This window comes from Epinephelus fuscoguttatus, linkage group LG22 (genome assembly GCF_011397635.1).
Source record: "Epinephelus fuscoguttatus linkage group LG22, E.fuscoguttatus.final_Chr_v1".
In the NCBI taxonomy this organism is placed as follows: domain Eukaryota; kingdom Metazoa; phylum Chordata; class Actinopteri; order Perciformes; family Serranidae; genus Epinephelus; species Epinephelus fuscoguttatus.
In genome coordinates this window covers 33,021,962-33,043,412 of record NC_064773.1, presented here as the reverse complement: position 1 = coordinate 33,043,412, position 21,451 = coordinate 33,021,962, and the positions used below count along the sequence as shown (strand labels likewise).

General features: G+C 40.7%; 1 protein-coding gene across 2 annotated transcripts in view; it reads left to right on the top strand.

Annotated features, from left to right (window-relative positions):
• The window catches only part of LOC125882979 (DENN domain-containing protein 5B-like), a 119,998-nt gene extending 100,989 nt beyond the window's left edge, over positions 1-19,009 (top strand). For both annotated transcript variants that reach the window (XM_049567054.1, XM_049567053.1), the window contains 7 exons: positions 666-811; positions 3,645-3,763; positions 4,507-4,694; positions 5,293-5,375; positions 10,938-11,064; positions 11,470-11,644; positions 14,097-19,009. In XM_049567054.1, coding sequence (XP_049423011.1) covers positions 666-811; positions 3,645-3,763; positions 4,507-4,694; positions 5,293-5,375; positions 10,938-11,064; positions 11,470-11,644; positions 14,097-14,280 — 1,022 coding nt within the window. In that variant the 3' untranslated portion in view covers positions 14,281-19,009. The remainder of the gene's footprint in view (positions 1-665; positions 812-3,644; positions 3,764-4,506; positions 4,695-5,292; positions 5,376-10,937; positions 11,065-11,469; positions 11,645-14,096) is intronic.
• Positions 19,010-21,451: the final 2,442 nt, after the last annotated feature.

Below are 21,451 nucleotides of genomic sequence, written 5' to 3'. Positions count from 1 at the left end.
CTTACTCAAGAATTCAATGCTAATTACGACGAAACTTCACACAAATGTTTGAGAGGGGTTGAGAAAATCATGCGTAATATACATTTAAAAGTTGTGTTGATGTAGTGAAGTAGATGAGTAAAATGTTTCCGGTACGTAGAACAAGGAGGGATGAAATTATGAAGACAAGATGTAGCTTTTTAAAAATCTGGAATGTATCCTCACTGACTGCTGTAGGCATTTATAAACCACCACACTCCCCCTGTGGAACATCTAAAGCCTTGTGTATTACCGTAGACTCCTCTTCCCGCTTGTTCCCGTCTGAGTTATTGGGTTAATAACAGATGAATGTGGCTCAATGGCTGGCTGAGCTATTAGTATGAATAAACCATGAGGATGTATGTACAATTTAATCAAAGATTTAAAACACAATGTATTATTCAGCTGCCAGAACAGCTGAGCCTCTCTATCAGATAAATGAACACTGCGCATGTGGACTGTGCATGTGTGCAGCCACAGGTGATGCTTTGAAGTCTCTGATGTGTTATTCTGTTTCCTCCCTGCTGCAGTGTGAATCTGTGGTTCCATAATTAAATTGACCCAGTTAGATAACCTAGATTGAGTCTAATGAGCATGTTAGTGTTTACTCCTCTGTTCTGCCGCTGACGTGGTGTTCACCCCTGCAGTGATCCCGTATCGAGTCGTCATCATCCCCATCAAGAAACTGAGCAACGCCATGACCACCTCAAACCCCTGGGTGTGTGTGTCAGGAGAGCTGGGAGACTCGGGCATCATGCAGATCCCAAAGAATGTCCTGGAGATGACCTTTGATGTGAGTAGTGTGACCTAAAACCCCTCATGAGCTGAGCACTCAGTCATTGGTTTGTGGAGTGCGGTGCAGTTTGGGTGATGTCTGCTTTTGTGTGTCACTTCCACTCTCTCTGTTTAGCTCCTTTGTCACTATGACATCATCACACTCTGCATGCTAGCAGCAAGTACATTAAAAGAACTGCAGGTAGTGTTACTTTTTCATTAAAGGGTCATTCCAGTTTATTTCAAAGTTAGATAGACTGGTCATTGTCACACAGTTATCAGCCCTATCTCTCACGACTGTCTGTTGAGAACATTTATCACAGTTTAAATCCTAAACTCCTGCTTCAAATGTGAACTACCGTACTGACTGTAGTTATGCTCACATACAGTTACTAGTTACATTTCAGGTGTAGGCCTACTCACTTTCAGTTTGACCTCCAAATGAAGTGATTTAGATAATCTGAATTAACTGCTGGTTTTTTCACAACCCAGAGGTGGGACCAAGTCATTAACTTGCAAGTCACAAATAAGTCTCTAGTCTTTGCACTCAAGTCCCAAATCAAGACGGACAAGTCCTAAGTCCTTAATTTTGATGTTTGTGTCCTAAACAAATCATAATGCACTTTTTACAAAGTGTAAAGCGAGATTATACTTTTGTATGGAATCAGTGCCATAGCGACAGATTTATAGTTGTGCATGGGCTCTTATGCAGAGCCTATGCCGAAGTCTACACACATGGCCCATGCCATTGTGAGTATTTATACTTGGTGCAGTTGTGTGTCTTTGTTGCTTTGCAGTTACACCTCGAAAACACTAGTAGACGATAAGATTTCTGTGACGTGCTATAGAGTCTGATTGATTAAAAACACACCTGAAACACAATTAAACATGGCTCAATAGTGACATTATCAAATACAGGTACACAAATCAGCTCCATTAAAACTCGCCAGATTCACTGACAAAACACTTGTATTTTGCTGGACACACTTTCCCCACAAATACAACATGCCATAGCCTAACGACTTTCTATTTTTGTAAGCTGAAAACCATGAATGAATGAATAGCGTTAATGTTAGCTGATTCAGGAAATGAAGGCGAATTAATTGATTTGTGGAACACTTTTGAAATAATATGTTTTTAAATTGTAGGTCTCTCACGCCAAACTGACTTCCTGCACAAAGTGTCAACATGCCGCCGTGCTCCAGTTATGAAAAATAATTCGTAATTAGGGATCCTATGTATCTAAAGAACATATTTACCTCACAAAAAATAAAGAAAATTGATCTGACCAGTGGAGGTTATGTTAAAATTACCTGACCTACTTTAGAGACATAAATCCAGTCCCAGTGGGGCTGGAGACTTCTTACTGTCCTTCTCACACTGCATGTCTGTTCAGATGCATGTTGACACAGGTGATGTTTTTATTCCGTTTGCATGCGGACATTTTTGTTTTCGATTTTGAGATCAACACGCCTCCATTTTGATGTCCATCCATTGTGTCCTAATAAGTGTTTTCGTGTCCCTCAGTCTGCTTTCAGGCCTCACACACACATCTGCGCCTTGTTCAAGGTTAGAGGAAGCCCCTGCTCCCTTTTCATCCATCTGCCATTATCTCCATCTGTCTCTTTAGAATGCTTCTGTTCCAGTTGTCCTGCTGCCCATTTCCCCTGTTGGCATTGCAGTCATGCAGTCAGCCTCATTTCACTTTTGAGTGGGTTGTAGTTGGCCTTTTATTCTGTTAGAAAGTGCTTTAAGAATAGAACAGCACCTTTAATTCAGCTACAGTCACACCCTTGAATCTAAGTGCTGTCTGTAGTATATTTCATGCCTGTACTGTAAGTATGAGCACTGCTTAAAACTACTAAGAGATTGGGTTACAGATAATTTAATGAAGCTAAATGCTTTGACTTACTAAGTGTGGAAACTTCAGCACAGTGCATTTGGGGATAGCATCCTTGAAAAGGTTTAAGGATTGAACCCAACTAATTCTTCTTAATCTTCTTAATAACACACTTACATTGAACTACCCTAAAACTTCATTTAAATGCCAGGTGCCTTTTACTAGCCCGATGTGGCTACACATTTTGACAAATAAACTCCAGTCTCAATTAGACTCCCGGTCTTGTTGCCAAGTAGTTCATTGTTTTTATGGAAGTTCTCCATATGTATAAAACCAGGTTGTTGGCAACCTGAAATTATGTGTTCATTCCTCAATTATCCTGTAAGCTATTCATATTCCTTTAGTCCATAAGGGTCCTCAGATCAAAAGAATCAAAAGTGTTTTTCATAAAAATGAACCCAAGTTGGGAGTATTGTTTTAACAGGATAAAGGGTGTTGTGTCAGTATGTCAGGAGCTGTAATCCTCTAGTGCAACAACACTCTTGCTGATGCCTTATCTTTTGGAGCTAGATCAAATGAATGATTCATAGTTGAGATGGTATCTGAAGCCTAATTTTTAAATAAGTAATATTCATACTGGTTTAATAAACAGTTTGATTTTATCTCCCAACCTTTGCTGAGCAACAGTTTTGTGTGAGAAGAATTAAGGTCTGTCTTATATAGAGGCCTGTCACAAATTTAAGCAGATAATAACCTAGGCTATTAACTGAAGTTTTACGGTAACTGAGAGGTCTATTCACTTTAATTTAAAGACAGTCCAATATAATCATTCTGGAAGTAGGCACTTTTTATGTTCAAGGGCAGACAGCAGCAGCACTGTAGTAACAGTCCTGTACATCAGGATACACCGATAGAGTATAGAAAGTAGGATTTGATATTGCATTATGATATTATTAAAATGCTTTGCATCAACTACATTTTCTCTCTGGTGTGTGTGTGTGTCTGTAAACAGTGTCAGAACTTGGGGAAGCTGACCACTGCGCAGCTGGGTCACGATAACGCTGGCCTTCTGGCTAAATGGCTGGTGGACTGTGTCATGGTGCGCAATGAGATCACAGGACATACCTACAGGTGAGTGCAGCCTGTGTGTTTTTAGCCGTGCTAGCAGCTCAGGATAGTCGGTCCCTCCACCACTTTGGCCCAGATTGAAATATCTCAACAACAGTCTGATGAATTACCGTGACATTTTGTACAGGTCGGTATAGATAGATAGATGAACAGATATCTAAGGTCCCCAGAGGATACATTCCAACAACTTTGATGGTCCTCTGACTTTTCCTCTATTGCCACCAGCAGGTCAGAGTTTTCACTTGTCAAACATCTCAACATTGACCACATGGATCAGCACAAAATTTTGTATAAATATCCACGGTGCCCAGATAATTATTCCTAACACTTTGGTAATTACTTGACTTTTCCTTTAGTGCTGAGGTTGACGTTTTAATTCTTTATTGATATATCTCGAATATCAAAGTTCTTTTTAGAAAAATGACCCGTTTTGGAACCAGAAACATAAACTCTCTTCGAGGTTTTTGTCCTTTTCTAAAAAATACACACTACCTGAATATTAGGGGTGGGGTGAAAAAATTGATACAGCATAGTATGGCAGTATTTTTGGTTTGACAATATCTAATCATCTCACAGTGCTAAGTATCATTTTTTTTATCATATAAGTTATTAATATTACAAATGCAAACAACAAAAGGTCAAGCCATGGGGGAAGTGAAAAGAAAAGAAATAAATATAATGTAGTAACAAGACAAAAGCAGGTCCATCTAAACCCTTCAGCACTTTGTTGTCTCCGTCCCCTCCAGGTTTCCATGTGGTCGGTGGCTTGGTAAGGGCGTGGATGATGGCAGCTTGGAGAGGGTTCTGATCGGTGAGCTGGTGGTACCTAGCGGAGAAGACGATTCTGGGAGAGGCTGCCGTACACCCCCCCTGCAGCGCTCGCCATCCCAGACCAGACGCATCAGCATCACATCACTGTCTGGACGAGGATACAGTCAGTATTTGTCAGGACTCACATGCATCAAATGCTTTCAGCTCCTGATAGCTGCCAACTCAGATGCAGAACAATTCTGACTGTAAATAGTAGAGTTAATGTAGAGAGGACAAAATAACACTAGCAGGGAGTTTAAAGTTTCATGTAGCAACTATTTTTTGTATCGATGCACAGAAGGAAGTGTGCATCTACTCATGGGTGAGAGGCTTGTGACAGTGCGAGATGTGAACATTAATGGCGTCCTCCTCAGCTGAGCTGTAATGTTAGCTAGCTTAGTGGTGCTAGGTGAACTAGCAGTGGATGCATGCTTCCTGCTGCGTATTGATACAATTGGCAGGTGTAGTTCAGTAGACAGAAAGTAGTTCCTACATCAAACTGCTCTAGGTCTGTGGATTATCTTGAGTAACCGGGTCATGATTTCTGGAAAGACACATTACTGTGGAGTTTTTCAAATGCATTTTTTTGGCACTTTGAGCCCCACAAGCAGAGTGCCATCTTGATTCATTATATAGATGAGAAGGCAGGCACCTCTACAGCTGATATCTCCAACACTAGCATGAAACTCTTTTCTTTATTTACTTTATTTATTTAATTATAGAACCAACATCAGCACAAATCCAAGAGGCCATCGGGGAGGCTGTGAACAACATTGTCAAACACTTCCACAAGCCAGAGAAAGAGGTGAGTGACTGATCTCAATCTCAGTGGTGTCTGCCTGATAATGAATGAACTCATTTTTTAGCAGCTTCATCACTGCTGTACTTTCTCTGAACCTTTCATCATTTAATTCTGTCTTTATCCACTGACTGTGTTCATGATGTTGTAGTCGGTAAAGTGGTGTTTTATAGCTGCTCTAATGGCAGTCCTGCAGCCACAGCTCACTAAGTGCTCTCTGTCAGTGGACTGATGGAAAGAGAGTAAAGAGTGGAGGGCAAGAGGCCATGAACCAGACAGTACTGCTTTCATGTAGTTAGAGGCTGAAAATCTGCCACAGTGAAGCCAGGAGAACACTGCAAGACTCGAAATTCTACAAGACAGTAAAAGGATTTGTAGCATCAGCAGTCTCAAAGTGTAAGATCATGTTCTGGGGCTGTCCAGTGTTATACGGCTAAATGTTGGTTCCTAACTAGCCCAATTCGGAGAAACTCCTATAGATTGATAAGGATTTCAGTGCTAACCAGCTGCACCTAAGGCCCTGTCTACACCATGACATATGGAGATATTTTAACACTCGCCAGCATTAACCTGCTGCCAAAGTCTCCTCTTGTTGCAAGTGTACAGGCGAACAAAACATTACCTTTTTCAAAACACCATCCGGAGGTCTCATCAACGTTCATTCCCCTTCAATATAAGGGCTCAGGAACTCACTCAGTGATATGAGTGATGCTCTGGGCATGCTTCAACTCATCATTAACAACAGTCCCACTCTGGGAAGTGTCCCACCATCTGCTGTTATATGACCGGGCCTGATCCAAAACCGTTGTTTCTGATGGACCAAATAACTCTAAGCGCAGTAGACGACTCTGTTCATCTGTGACGTTGTGCAGCAATACTAAGTTTAAGTGTAGTCATAAGACCAAGCCGTGCTAACCCAACATAAACAAACCACCATTTTTATGCCTCCATGCCAGCAATAGCCCTGGCCGGAGGCACTATGTTTTCGGGTTGTCTGTACATCCACACTTATCGTGAACGCGATATCTCAAGGACACCTGGATCTTCACCGGGACTCCAAAATGAACCGATTTGATTTTGGTGGTCAAAGGTCAAGGTCAGCCTGACCTTGCATCCATCTCATTCTCATGAAAGCAATATCTCAAGAACAGCTAGAGGAAATTTTGTCAAATTTGGCACAAACATCTGCTCAGATTCAGTAATGCACTGATTAGTTTTTGGTGGTCAAAGGTCAAGGTTACTGTGACCTTGCATCCATCTTATTTTGGTGAACACAATATCTCAAGTACAGCTTTAGGGAATTTCCTCAAATTTGCCACAAACATCTGCTCTGATTCAATAATGAACTGATTAGATTCAGATATTGAATTGGTGACACGAATCTTGGGTGTCCACCTTGAAACTGTGCTGATTGTATAGATCTTCTGTGCTGTCAGAGGAAAGATGTGTATGAAGCATCTATGTTTCCACGGAATAATCTTTGTAATCTGGGAGAGAAACTTGACTGGTGCACAGAGGCATACAATTACAGGGCGGTAATTACACAATACACAAAGCAACAACGGGCATGCATGAATTGAGGAAATGACAGAATGGTTTCCCAAATGCTCCATTTTACATGTCCATACAGATACACATTAACCGGAGTTTTAAAAAATCTTTACCTTCAAAGGCATTTTAAAACACCTCAGTTTTAGGGACCTAAAACTCAGTTTGTGTGTGGACGAGAGGCCAAAACATAGAGGAAATATACTTTTTCAGAAAATGTCTGTATATATGTAGACAGGGCCTCAGTGGGAGAGAAGTTAGAAGTAGTCCAGGGGACTCCTGGCTCACTTAATTCTACTCTTGGGCAGTGGGCAGCTGCAGGTGGATTAATGAGGATCTAACAAAATTGGCTCTACAGAATTACTTCATAAAAGGATTAGGACTTGATTTGTTAACTGGACAAAAATCAAAAATTTGTGACTGTAAGAAGTGTCTCTGCTAGCAATGAAGCTTCAGTGAATGATCAGCTGAATTTGCAGCATCCCTCATCTTTATGAATCTTAATAGAGAGTGTCAGCTCAGTGTTTATCTGTCCAGCCCACAGCTTCTGGTTCACTCTCACTGCTCTCCTGTTGTTGTTTTCTGCTGTTTTTTGGAGAAGAAGCTCTGAAAAGTCACTGTACGCTACAAACAACAGACACACACAGTTAGCTGGTAAATATTTAGCAGCTGAATATAGACTTAGATTCATCGAGTGGACACAGACACAAAGACTCCAAATGAATAATAACATTGCTATGTAACTCATGGATTAGTCATTTTGCAACTGTTTGCTGACAAGTTCAACATATCAGATAAAATAAGATAAAACTGTATTACTCCCACAGTGGGGAAATTTACATGTCACAGCAGTGCAAGAGTCAGAAGCAGAAGATAAGAAAAAAAGTCATTAGGTGATCAATGAAGTGAGACAAGACAAAAACACAGCAAAAATACATGTAAGATAAAATCATATCATTCTGTATACACTATATATACTTTTTATTTATATATATATACAGTACAGGCCAAAAGTTTGGACACACCTTCTCATTTAATGCGTTTTCTTTATTTTCATGACTATTTATATTGTAGATTCTCACTGAAGGCATCAAAACTATGAATGAACACATGTGGAGTTATGTACTTAACAAAAAAAGGTGAAATAACTGAAAACATGTTTTATATTCTAGTTTCTTCAAAATAGCCACCCTTTGCTCTGATTACTGCTTTGCGCACTCTTGGCATTCTCTCCATGAGCTTCAAGAGGTAGTCACCTGAAATGGTTTCCACTTCACAGGTGTGCCTTATCAGGGTTAATTAGTGGAATTTCTTGCTTTATCAATGGGGTTGGGACCATCAGTTGTGTTGTGCAGAAGTCAGGTTAATACACAGCCGACAGCCCTATTGGACAACTGTTAAAATTCATATTATGGCAAGAACCAATCAGCTAACTAAAGAAAAACGAGTGGCCATCATTACTTTAAGAAATGAAGGTCAGTCAGTCCGGAAAATTGCAAAAACTTTCAATGTGTCCCCAAGTGGAGTCGCAAAAACCATCAAGCGCTACAACGAAACTGGCACACATGAGGACCGACCCAGGAAAGGAAGACCAAGAGTCACCTCTGCTTCTGAGGATAAGTTCATCCGAGTCACCAGCCTCAGAAATCGCAAGTTAACAGCAGCTCAGATCAGAGACCAGATGAATGCCACACAGAGTTCTAGCAGCAGACCCATCTCTAGAACAACTGTTAAGAGGAGACTGCGCGAATCAGGCCTTCATGGTCAAATAGCTGCTAGGAAACCACTGCTAAGGAGAGGCAACAAGCAGAAGAGATTTGTTTGGGCCAAGAAACACAAGGAATGGACATTAGACCAGTGGAAATCTGTGCTTTGGTCTGATGAGTCCAAATTTGAGATCTTTGGTTCCAACCGCCGTGTCTTTGTGAGACGCAGAAAAGGTGAACGGATGGATTCCACATGCCTGGTTCCCACTGTGAAGCATGGAGGAGGAGGTGTGATGGTGTGGGGGTGTTTTGCTGGTGACACTGTTGGGGATTTATTCACAATTGAAGGCACACTGAACCAGCATGGCTACCACAGCATCCTGCAGCGACATGCCATCCCATCCGGTTTGCGTTTAGTTGGACGATCATTTATTTTTCAACAGGACAATGACCCCAAACACACCTCCAGGCTGTGTAAGGGCTATTTGACCAAGAAGGAGAGTGATGGAGTGCTGCGGCAGATGACCTGGCCTCCACAGTCACCAGACCTGAACCCAATGGAGATGGTTTGGGGTGAGCTGGACCGCAGAGTGAAGGCAAAGGGGCCAACAAGTGCTAAACACCTCTGGGAACTCCTTCAAGACTGTTGGAAAACCATTTCAGGTGACTACCTCTTGAAGCTCATGGAGAGAATGCCAAGAGTGTGCAAAGCAGTAATCAGAGCAAAGGGTGGCTATTTTGAAGAAACTAGAATATAAAACATGTTTTCAGTTATTTCACCTTTTTTTGTTAAGTACATAACTCCACATGTGTTCATTCATAGTTTTGATGTCTTCAGTGAGAATCTACAATGTAAATAGTCATGAAAATAAAGAAAACGCATTGAATGAGAAGGTGTGTCCAAACTTTTGGCCTGTACTGTATATAAATAAATAAATAAATATAATAATAATAAATATATATATATATATATATATACATATAACCACAGGAATGTTGCACAGTATAAATAGAAAGGATATGTGTAAGGATATGTAGCTGAACCAAAACCAAATCAAAGTTCCAGCTCACACCAGGATACTCAGACTGACACTTATTTTATAAACAGCTTACATTAAAAATAAAAAGGAGCAAACGACATGTTTCGCCTGTTGCTTCATTAGATTTGCTCTGAGCTTAACTGCCATCAGGTGTGTCTTTTAAATCATCACCTGCTGGCAATCCAAGAATCAGACAGGTGCACTACAAAACATCAACAACAAAGGCAAGAGCAACTATAATTCTACCATACAAAATGTCATTATGAATATTATTCTCATTATTCATGAGATAATGAGAGACAATTAAACTTAGGTAAGGATAAGAAGATCCAGATTGCATACATTACGGCATACATGCGTGTTTTTAATGTAAGCTGTCAGTACAATAAGTGTCAGTCTGAGTATCCTGATGTGTGTTGGACCTTGGATTTCTTTTGGTTCACTGTGGTTTATCCTGCACAGGCTGGCACCCAGGAAAGAGGCACACCTAAGCAAGGGGTATCTTCACTTCTAACGATATTTACATGTATATGTATACAGGCTGATATAAGAATATGAATATGATGTAGTGTTATATTATGACAGATATAAAGTGTTACACAGTAACACAGTTTTCCCTGTGGTCTGTCTCTGCTATTGCTGGTTGTTGACAGTCCTGTTACATTATCCCCACCACTCGTAGTCACCATGTTTTTCACGTCAGCTACTTGTTCCATCAGTGCAGACTGACCTGGTGGTGCGTGCTGTGCGCTACATACAATACATCCTCAGTACAGCCTCTCCATCTGAGTTAAATAGGAAGATGAGCATCTGTTTTTTATATGGTATTAAAAATGATACTGTCAGGATTTTACCCTTGTATACCATAATAATATATCTATACAAGGATAATTTTGATTAATAATTATCAGCAATGTGGATATAATGACCAAGTGGGTCAATAGAACAGCTAGAACAGTCTGATAAGTTTAGAAAATGACATCAATTAACTGTAATGCAGCCTTTAAACCAACAAAGACAACTTACCATGTTGTCATATCCAAGATCTAAGACCATGTCTAGTCTTATATCATGATGTCTGTATAATATTGATATATTGCCCAGCCCTATATCATAGTATGTGTACTAGTAAATATAGCTGTAGACCCACAGTAATTTTAAATTAAAGCACAGGCAGAGTTTATGTAGAGAGAGCTCAGTTGCCTCTCCTCATCCTGCTGATTTTTGTTCTGTGTGTGTGTTTCATGTGTTGCTGTTTGGCTGTGTGGCTGCAGAGAGGCAGCCTGACCGTCCTGCTGTGTGGAGAGAACAGCTTGGTGACAGCTCTGGAACAGTTCTTCCATCACGGCTTCAAGTCTGCCCGACTCTTCCAGAAGACGATGTTTGTGTGGGACTTTGTTGGTGAGTGTGGAGTGACAGTGCCACCTGCTGCTGAGAAGATGAAATATTTATTTGGCCCATTGCAGGAGATTTATGGGGAAACGTGTTAGTTTTACTTTTTTAAAATCGAATTTTATTCATTAAACCAGTTTTTGTTCATGCATATCCATCTGTGTACATTTTTGTCACATGTATATTGTTATTATTTAATAGTCTGCTATATGTCTGCTGAAAAGACTTGTGAAAAGGGAAGGAGTTGCATCACTGAAGTATCACTGAAGAGCAGTTTATGTCGGGACAAAATGAACATTTGTAGAAAGTTGTGTTAGGTGACTGTATAGAACACATGCTCTTCACTCACAGCAGTGTTTGTTTAGCTGCTAAAGCACAGTGTGAAAGGAAACATGCCCTCCTTTCCCTCTGCAGAGAAGGCTGTTGCCTACATGGAGTCAGCTGACCAGATGGGAGACCTTCAGGAGACCGCCGAGCCCCTGGGGATGACCTGTCAATCACTCTGTCACTACGTCAACGCTATCAACTCCACCCCCAGGAACATTGGCAAGGATGGGAAGTTCCAGCTGCTGGTCTGCCTCGGAGCCAGGTACACTGCTGTTGTTCAACTACCTGGAACGTGTCTGCTCTCCTTATAATGAATTATAAGTCTCTCCTGGATGACCTTGACTAATTATATACCAGGGGTTAACTGATGGGGCTTATAATGCATTATGAAAACCTATACCTGCCTATACACACTTCAACGGTCAACTGTAGAAAGGATTCATTGTATGTTATAGTCCATGCAGTATTATAAGTTATCATTATATGTGATTAGTTAAGTGAAATACATATTGATGCATCTATAATAACGTGTGTGCTGTATGTGCTGCCTAGCTAGCTACAGCTACGGTATAGTGGTTAGCACTATTGCCTCACAGCAAGTGGGTTCCTGGTTCAAACCCAGGGTTTGGGAGCCCTTCTGTGCGGAGTTTGTGCGTGTGTGTCTGTGCATGTCAGTGTGGGTTTTCTCCAGGTACTCCGGCTTCCTCCCACAATCCAAAGACATGCAGGTTAATTGGTGACTCAAATTGCCCGTAGGTGGGGTGTCGGTGGCTTAGTGGTAGAGCAGGCGCCCCATGTACAAGGCTGTTGCCGCAGCGGCCCAGGTTCGAGTCCAGCCTGTGGCTCTTTGCTGCATGTCACTCCCTCTCTCTCTCTCTCTCTCTCCCCCCTTCACGCTTCACTGTCCTGTCAATTAAAGGCAAAAAATGCCCTAAAAAATATCTTTAAAAAAATAAATAAATAAATGCCCATAGGTGTGTTTGTGAGTGTGAATGTCAGCCCTGCGATAGTCTGGTGACCTGTCCAGGGTGTACATGCCTCTCGCCCAATGTCAGCTGGGACAGGCTCCAGCCCCCTGCGACCCTCAACAGGTTAAGCGGTTACTGAATGAATGTAGCTAGTTACTTAAGTTTACTTAACACATACAATGATGCATGGACTATTACAGTTTGATTACAGTTGTGTATGGGCGTGTGCAGGTATTCATAGTGCATCATAAGCCTCATCAGTCAACCTTTACTTTATAACTAGTGAAGAGGATCCATAAGACACTTGACACTTATAATTCATCATAAGTCGCATCTATAATGTTGATACAATGCATCAGCAAGCATTATTATGTGTGTTCGTGAGTGTAGTCATAGACCATGATAAGTGCATTATAATGCACCATTAATGGCCCTATAATCAATCAGTCAATCAATCAATCAATTTTATTTATAAAGCCCAATATCACAAATCACAGTTTGCCTCACAGGGCTTTACAGCATACGACATCCCTCTGTCCTTTGGACCCTCACAGCGGATAAGGAAAAACTCCCCCCCAAAAAAAACCTTTAACTGGGGAAAAAATGGTAGAAACCTCAGGAAGAGCAACTGAGAAGGGATCCCTCTTCCAGGACGGACAGACGTGCAATAGATGTCGTACAGAACAAATCAACATGATGAATTAACAGTCATCCGTATGACAGAATGAGACAGAGACAGAGAGAGATGCAGGACAGACGGTAATGACAGTATCTTACAACAACATTAATGAAAGTAATAATATTATAGTTATAATTACGGCTACTGTGGTACAATATGTTGAAAGTATATATTAATATCTGATAGTATACATGTGTGACAGTAATCATATGTGTATAATAACAGTAGATGTATGACTAATGATAACAGCAGCAGCAGGAGGCATCTGGCAGGACCACGGCAGCAGCACAACCTCACATGTCACACTATCCAGGCACCGCTGCAATATGAGTTAAACTGAGAGACAGTGGAGCACAAAGGCTCTGGAGAAGAAGCTGAGTTAGTGACATGCAGTACGGCCGAGTTAGCGAGATGCAGTAACAGGACATTAGTGTAAGCAAAGGACAGAGAGAGAGCGAGAAGGAGAGAAGGTGCCCAGTGTATTATAGGAGGGCCCCAGCCTAAGTCAGCCTAACTAGGGGCTGGTACAAGGCAAGCCTGAGCCAGCCCTAACTGTGAGCTTTGATCAAAAAGGAAAGTCTTAAGTCTAGTCTTAAATGTGGAGACGGTGTCTGCCTTCCGGACCGCAACAGGAAGATGATTCCACAGGAGAGGAGCCTGATAGCTGAAGGCTCTGGCTGACCATTTAAAGCATTATAGATGTGGTCTTCATAGAAAGTGTTACCAGATTTTTTTATTTTCATTATTTTAGGTCAATTTATTGAATGGGTTAAAATAATACAGACACAAAAATACCTGGGATCTTCAGCCACATATAAGCAACAAATAAGCTACTCAGATAATATCGTTGTTGTTCAAAAGGGGTAAGAAGTTAAAAACAATTTTGGTCCTATCCTTTTATTTTCTATATATTAAAAGAAAATAAACATTCAACAGTCATCAACGTCGGTGACATTTATCTCAGTCAGCATCCTGCACTATATAGGCATTCTGCTGAGGGTCAGTATGTACTGATGTATCACTCCAGCCACAGATGTACAAACATCATTTTACTATTCGTTCTGCAGAGACCGGCTGCTGCCCCAGTGGCTCCCCCTGCTGGTGGAGTGCCCGGTGATCCTGAGGATGTATGAGGACACAGCTTTGCTCAGAGACCGCACCACTGTCAACGCCCTCATTGGAGTCCTGGAGACGCTCCATGACTTCCCCATCACACTGGAAGCCTCGCTGGTCAAAGGCGTCGACCTTTAGCCCCAAGAGACACCACTGGGCTGCAACTCAGCTCTACATTTTCCTCTAAAACTTCTCCTCACTACCAACAACTTCACCCACCCTTCCACTTTTAGCCTCTGGGATTAGACACATGAGAAGGGAAGGAGAAAGTGAGGGACAAGAAATGAAAACTGAAGAGACATTTGGTTACCAAAGCAAAAAGTTCCACTGCTTCCTGTGAGAGTTCAGGGCTTTGGATCAGCCATAAGCTTGGATGCAGTATTATTACCCCGCCTGTGGCTCTGAAAGACCCTTTCTAATTCAGTTACAAGCAGTGCTTAATTATGTTTTATTTCATAAACTACACATCCCAATTACCTTACATTACTGTGTAGAATTTTCCAGAACAAACTGTGTGTTTAAGGTTGATTTGCTACCTTCCAGGCAGCCATTCGTGACACTTCTTTCATTACACCAAAAATCTTGAAGCAATGTAAAGCTCACTGTAATCCATCAGAGTATTTCATATTTTTCCTACTGTCAAGCCCGATAGTCCTGCTGAAGCACTGTCGCCTCACAGCAAGAGGGTTCCTGGTTCGATCCCAGGTGTGGGAGCCCCTCTGTGCGGAGTTTGCATGTTCTCTCCGTGTCAGAGTGGGTTCTCTCCGGGCACTCTGGCTTCCTCCCACAGTCCAAAGACATGCAGATTGGGGACTAGGTTAATTGATAACTCTAAATTGTCCATAGGTGTGAATGTGAGTGTGAATGGTTGTATGTCTCTATGTGTCAGCCCTGCGATAGTCTGGCGACCTGTCCAGGGTGTACCCTGCCTCTCGCCCGATGTCAGCTGGGATAGGCTCCAGCCAGCCAGCCCCCCCCCCGCGACCCTCAAGAGGATGAAGCGGTTAGAAGATGGATGGATGTTGTTTAAAATGCACCAACATGTAATGCTGATGTAGTGTTGATGATTGTTCACAGTGTACTAAAAATAACTGACACAGTGGCTGCTTGGAGGGAAGAAAATCAAACAAACATAAGTACGCTTTGGAAAATTGCTGACAGTATTGTAGATTTTAAAATGGGTGGGGCGGGGGAGGGGGGGGGGGGGTGAAACCACTGATGTTTCTTTAAATGTAAGTAGCAGCAGAAGACGTGGTAGCTGTGTAGCCTAGTCTGCCTTCAGAAGGTACAAAAACTGTGTGATAGATTTATTTTCCTGCCTGCAACTGGCGATTATAGCGCCACCATCCCTACACCCATGTTAGCGTTAGCATTAGCAAGCATGCCTATGGGACATGGAAAGAAGAGACTATCTCAGGAAGAGACTGAGCGATCAGTGACACACTAGAACGAGGATTCTGTTCTGTAACCTACTGAGTGACTGAGTGTTACAGAGTCACCAGCTCTCCATGCTTCTCTTTCTTTTGATTCACTGGACTTGTGTTGGGCATTTTCTCTTCGTTCAGCCTATGGATGAACACAAAAACTGATGTCAGTGATGTGGCTCAGAGTCTGGAGCTGAACCTGTGGCTGCATGGCCTGAACTACAGGCACCAACCTGGCTGTTTAAAATGCTGTTTCCAGTGTGTGTGTGTGTGTGTGTGTGTGTGTATGTGTGTGTGGTTCAGTGTGTCATATTTCAAGGATGGTCATGCTCTGGTGCATGTTTTTGCCCTGCATTTATTTTTATATCTTTCGACTTAATGTTTTCAAAGTGATCAACTGGTTTCTGTAGTGTACTGTAACTGTGTGTGTGTGTGTGTGTGTGTGTGTGTGTGTGTGTGTGTGTTTGTCCTGGTAAGAGTGCAGGTATATCCTGGTAAGAATGCGTGTGTGCCTCAAACATTAATTTATATTTTCCTAACAGTTATCAATGCCAATATTGTCACTTTAGTAACAGATTAAATGTTCAACAAAATAATCTGAAGTCAAGGTTCACTTACTAGCTTCCTCTGGTGGTAAAAACTATAAAGTATTTTATGAAGTATTTTTCCCAAGGTCAAGAGAGAACTTTTACGCAAGTAAGCAAAATGTTCCTGTTTCTAAATGAATGTAGTACTCACTGAGATAGAAATGCTAACAGTAGAGAGTTTGTAGAGAATCAACTGCTTGCAGTTTGGTCTACCTATGGGACATGTTTACATTAGCATGATGCATTCACTTGAGAAAAACAAATTAATCTCTGTTTTTGTGTTTTTAATGATATTATTTTAGAATTCTGGGAAAAGTTTTCATTGAGGAAAAAGTTCAGCTTTTCTTTTAATCAAATTTTTTTTTCTCAGATTCATTAGAAAGGTTTTCCAAATTCTCTTCTTGTTTTTTTTCTGAATTTACAACATTATTATCTCAGTTTCATTAGAAAAAAAATTCTGCTTGTTTTTCCGAATTGACATTTTTATGACAAATTCTGCTCGGTTTTTTATTTATTCATTTATTTTTTTTATTAATACTTCTGATTTAAATTCAGAAAAACAAGAGTGTTTTTTTTTTGTTCCATTCAAACTAAAATGACTGAACTCTCAAGTGAATGCATTAGGCTTCAATATGTTGCATAAATCCTTCCATGGATGTGCTTTCAGTATTGTAATGCAACATTTATGTCAAACTTAACAGCAGGTGTCAGTAGTTCTTCCATCTTGGACATAAAAATAAGATAGTCGTAATGCTTAAATTTTAAAGGTGTTATCCTGTTTTTTTTTGTTTTGTTTTGTTTTGGCAACTAATCCCATGACAAGACCAAGACCAATAAGGTGTTAACTTACGATCATACGAGTGAATGCAGACAAGTGACTCATCTGCCAAGGTCATATTTGTGCCTAATGTGGGCAGTGCTGGGTGTGATAAACACAGAAAGCTAGTTTGCTAGCTAATTTTAGCTAGCTTGCTAATAAATACCACGAAATATGACGTTACCGGTTCCATTTTCAAATGTTTAATGCTTGTGTCGGACTCACTGCCGGTCGGACAGCATCTCTCATGTGGGGTGGTTTGTATTTTTCATGGCCATTATCTTTCAGTATTGGCAACAATCAGTGTCTCCTCCACACATACTACATTGCTATTGGTTGAGGCTGCGACTTCGCCAGTCAAAGTCCACCAAAGTTAAACTCCACGCAACGCGAAGATGCAAATTTGCCTTGCTTCTGCAAGCAACGTTTAGTTCACCCCTCTGCTCACACTGAATGGAAGTAAACTGGAGGCGAATATTCACTAGTGTTAATTTCACTCGTGACCGTAACCTTAGCCCATTTCAATACTTTCTGACTTCCCTGCCCTGTCTGTTAGAAAAGGCATAAATTAAGGATGCATGATAATTTCGGTATGTCATTGGTATTGGCAGATATTGGCTTTAAAATTAACTATCAGAATCAGCCAACATGCTTTTTCTAATTTTGCACAATGAATGACTATTACATACATTGAAAGTATCCTATTTCATGTCTCCCTCTGCTGGTGGAAAAACGTAGATATACAGATTATCGACCAAATAAATTGTTATATATCAGTATATCAGATATCCGCAAAAAATCCAATATCGTGCATCCCTAGCATAAATCTTTAAAACACAGGAGGAAATGGGACGGGACTATTTTCTGCAGTGGATAAATACATATTTTGTTCACAAGAGGGCATTTACTGCGATAGGAGGTTTTTTCTTTTTTTTTCTTTTTTCTTTTTTTGGCACATGGGTATACTGTGTGTGTTGGTCTTTTCATGGGATTTCTTAAAATGAAAACTATATTAGTCTTATCCTTTTATGTTTTAGCATACAATGGATTCATTTGATGCAAGTGTGTGATGTTACAAGCCAGCTGATAATTCTCGTATTACATAAATGCAACATGACTTCTGTCAGATTCCAAGGGAGGAACAGGAAGAATTAAACTCAACCTTAGCAGCAGCCAGCAGAGATGAGTGGTAACAACTATTTTTCGTTCTCCTGTTTAACTTAAGCTGCATGATAGATTTTGCCACTGTAGAGACTTACCACTGTCTAAATGAACCCTTTCTGAGAAATGGTGTAAATATTCTCATTAGTGCATGTTGACATGTAGACTGAGATGTATTTATCGTGACTCTCGCTTATGACTTCTAGATGGAAGATGAGTTCTGAGGCGATAAAGTCTTTGCAACCCCAGCTCCCTGTAGTATTTTTCTCTCTGTGGTGTATTGAGGGTGAGGGAGCCACAGTCTGTCATGATTTGTTTTGAATGTCTTGATTTCATGTATTTATTAATTTAATGTTAATCCATGGCAGGCAGACAGCAGCACTGGTATTTTCAGGTTGATGAAGCCTGTAGAAACATTCATGTCTTTAAAGCAGTAACCACTATTTCCACTTGATGTGTTTTTATCATGTTTTAACCCTGTGTTCTCCTGCTGCTGTGCCCCTAATGCCTCACCTTAAGGACTGTCCACAGTTCCAAAGCACAATAACAGCTCCCCTCGTCTCATCCTGGACGTGTCTGTCTACAAACTTTTCCACAGACGGCTCAGTCTACAGGGCAGATTTCTGGAGGAGGAGATGCATTTTGGACGATTGAGATTTCTCCTGAGACTACTGCACAATGCTTACTGGGTGGATTACACACCCAAGTCATTACATGAACACTTCATGTAACGAGTGGTATTAACCCCGAGTGGATCTGCTCAAACAGGAAATGCTACGGACAGCGACCAGACAAATGGAGTTTCACGTCTGTGTTGGACTGACTTCTCTGTTCTGATATTTATTATGCATATTTCAATAAAAACACCCAGTGTGTCAAAGGTGTCAACTGTTTGTGTGTATGTCCATAAACTACACTTTATGTGAACAGTGTGTCCATCTTTTAGAAATGTTGAAGGTCCATTGTAGGATTTAGGGGGATCTGAAATCAGAAATGGAACTAATATGTTTCCTTTAGTGTATAATCACCTGAAAATAAGAACAGTTGTGTTTGTTACCTTAAAATGAGCTGTTTGTATTAACATAGGGAGCAGGTTTTCATCACGGAGACACCATGTTTCTACAGTAGCCCAAAACGGACAAACCAAACACTAACTTGAGATAGGGCTATTTGCGTAGTTAGAAGCCCATCTGTGACAAGCGGTGTCAGAAAAACAGATTTTTAATATTAAACTGCTTTACTTAGCGTTTGAATCAGCTGATCTGTCTGTTTCAGAGAAGGAGACCTCTGTGAATAATTCAGCTGCTGGTTAAACGTCCTAGGCCCCATTTCCCAGAGTCTTCGTAGCGCTACGTGTATCGTAAGTTGTATCTTAAGGTCTCTCTTGAGTTTACGGGCTGTTTCCCAGAGTCTCCTTAGTGAAGATATATCTTCTGAAAGGTATAGGGTGGTCTGAACCACTGGTAAGCTGTCCCTTAGTGATGCGCTCTGTTCATCCTGTCACAGTTTGAACTTTATTAGGCCAAAATTATGCTTTTTAAATGGACAGTTGCAGTATAATTCACATCTAGACTCCTTGCGCAAATTACATAATTAGTTTAAAATTAACCATGAAAAATAATAATGAATTTTGAATATTATAAATATATAGATTTATTTATTTATTTATTCATCCATTCATTCATTCATTTAACGGAGCTAACTAACTGAGGATATGTTTTTTCTGACGAGACCACAGGCTGTACCCTCCCACTATGTACTGAAAATCTGACAGATACTTGACAAATTGATCAAACTAAAGTCTAATGAGGCGCGCTGGAAAATAATCAAGTGTCCCTAAGGGACAGTGTGGAAAACACTCGTAGGAAAAGAAGTCCCTTAGCTAAGGTAGCCTATATCTTAGAGATCTTTGTACTTTGTACTAAAGTACATCGAAACTGGGAAACGGGGCCCTGATCATTTTGGGCCGTATTCACAAAGCTTCCTAATGCAAAGAGTTGCTTCTTGTGACAAAATTCTAAGAAAATTCTTAAAATTGTGAGGTTTTCTTAGAATTTCCCCCTAAAAGTTAAGTCTACTTCTCTGCAAAGATTAAAGTTATTCACAGAGCATCTTAGACCTTAAGAGAGCTCCTATGGTGAAAAACTGTAAGGAGTAGGGAGGAGGACCTTTAAGTGGCTGAAGAGTTTATTAAGCAGAAGAGAAAATGGTGGAAACACAAAGAGGTCGGAGAAATATTCTCACAACGCTGGATGACAGTGAGTAAATGAAATGCTACAGATTAGATTGTGCCGGGATAATATGTGTGGTTGATGTCATTAGGGATACACACACATTTTTTGTCACGCCAGAAACAAAATAATCACAACACTAAGATATTTGGAACACTGGAGAAATGCAGCAGTGATGACCAGAGTCTGTCTGCACCTTCCATCAGCAGAGTGATCTTTGCTCATTGCGTCCAAAAGTTCTATTTTAACTTCATCAGGACTTGTTTCCAAAAAGCATCAGGCATGTTTAGATGTTCCTTTGCGAGCTTCTGATGTTGAATTTTGTAGTGAAGACACAGGACAGGTTTTCTTCTGATGACTCTTCCATGAAGGTCATATTTGTACAGGTGTCACAGTAGAACAGTGCACCACTACTGCAGAGTCTGATAAATCTTCCTGCAGGTCTTTTGCAGTTCAACAGGGGTTTGGTTTTGCCTTTCTAACAATCCTACAAGCAGCTCTCTCTGAAAGTTTTTTTTTGGTCTTCCAGACCTTGACTTGATCTCCACAGCTCCTGTCAACTGCCATTTCTTATGAATTATTACATTATTATATTACATTACATTACATTATACATCTTATTACATTATGAACTGAGGAAACAGCGACCTGAAAACGCTTTGCTATCTTCTTATAGCCTTCTCCTGCTTTGTGGGCATCAGTTATTTTAGTTGTCAGAGTGCGAGGCAGCTGTTTAGCAGAGCCCATGGCTGCTAATTGTTGGGACAATGTTTCAGGGGTTAGAGTATTTATAAAGCTTTATAAGTTACATCACCTGGTTTTTCTTAATGGTGACTGTGAACAAGCAACAAAAATAATACACTGATCTTGCTTAAAATGTTGAACAGAAGTTTTATCTTTAATTTCATGCCTTTTGGAGATCAGTTCATCTTCTGCTTACTTAATAATGGCCAGTTAACAAAATTTTGACCAGGCATGCCCAAACTTTTCCATGAGACTGTATCTGAGCTGGCTATGATGTTATTAGTTACTTTAGAACCCATAGTAGGAAACAAGCAAGTTAAACTGCTGTAGGTTTGACAACATAAC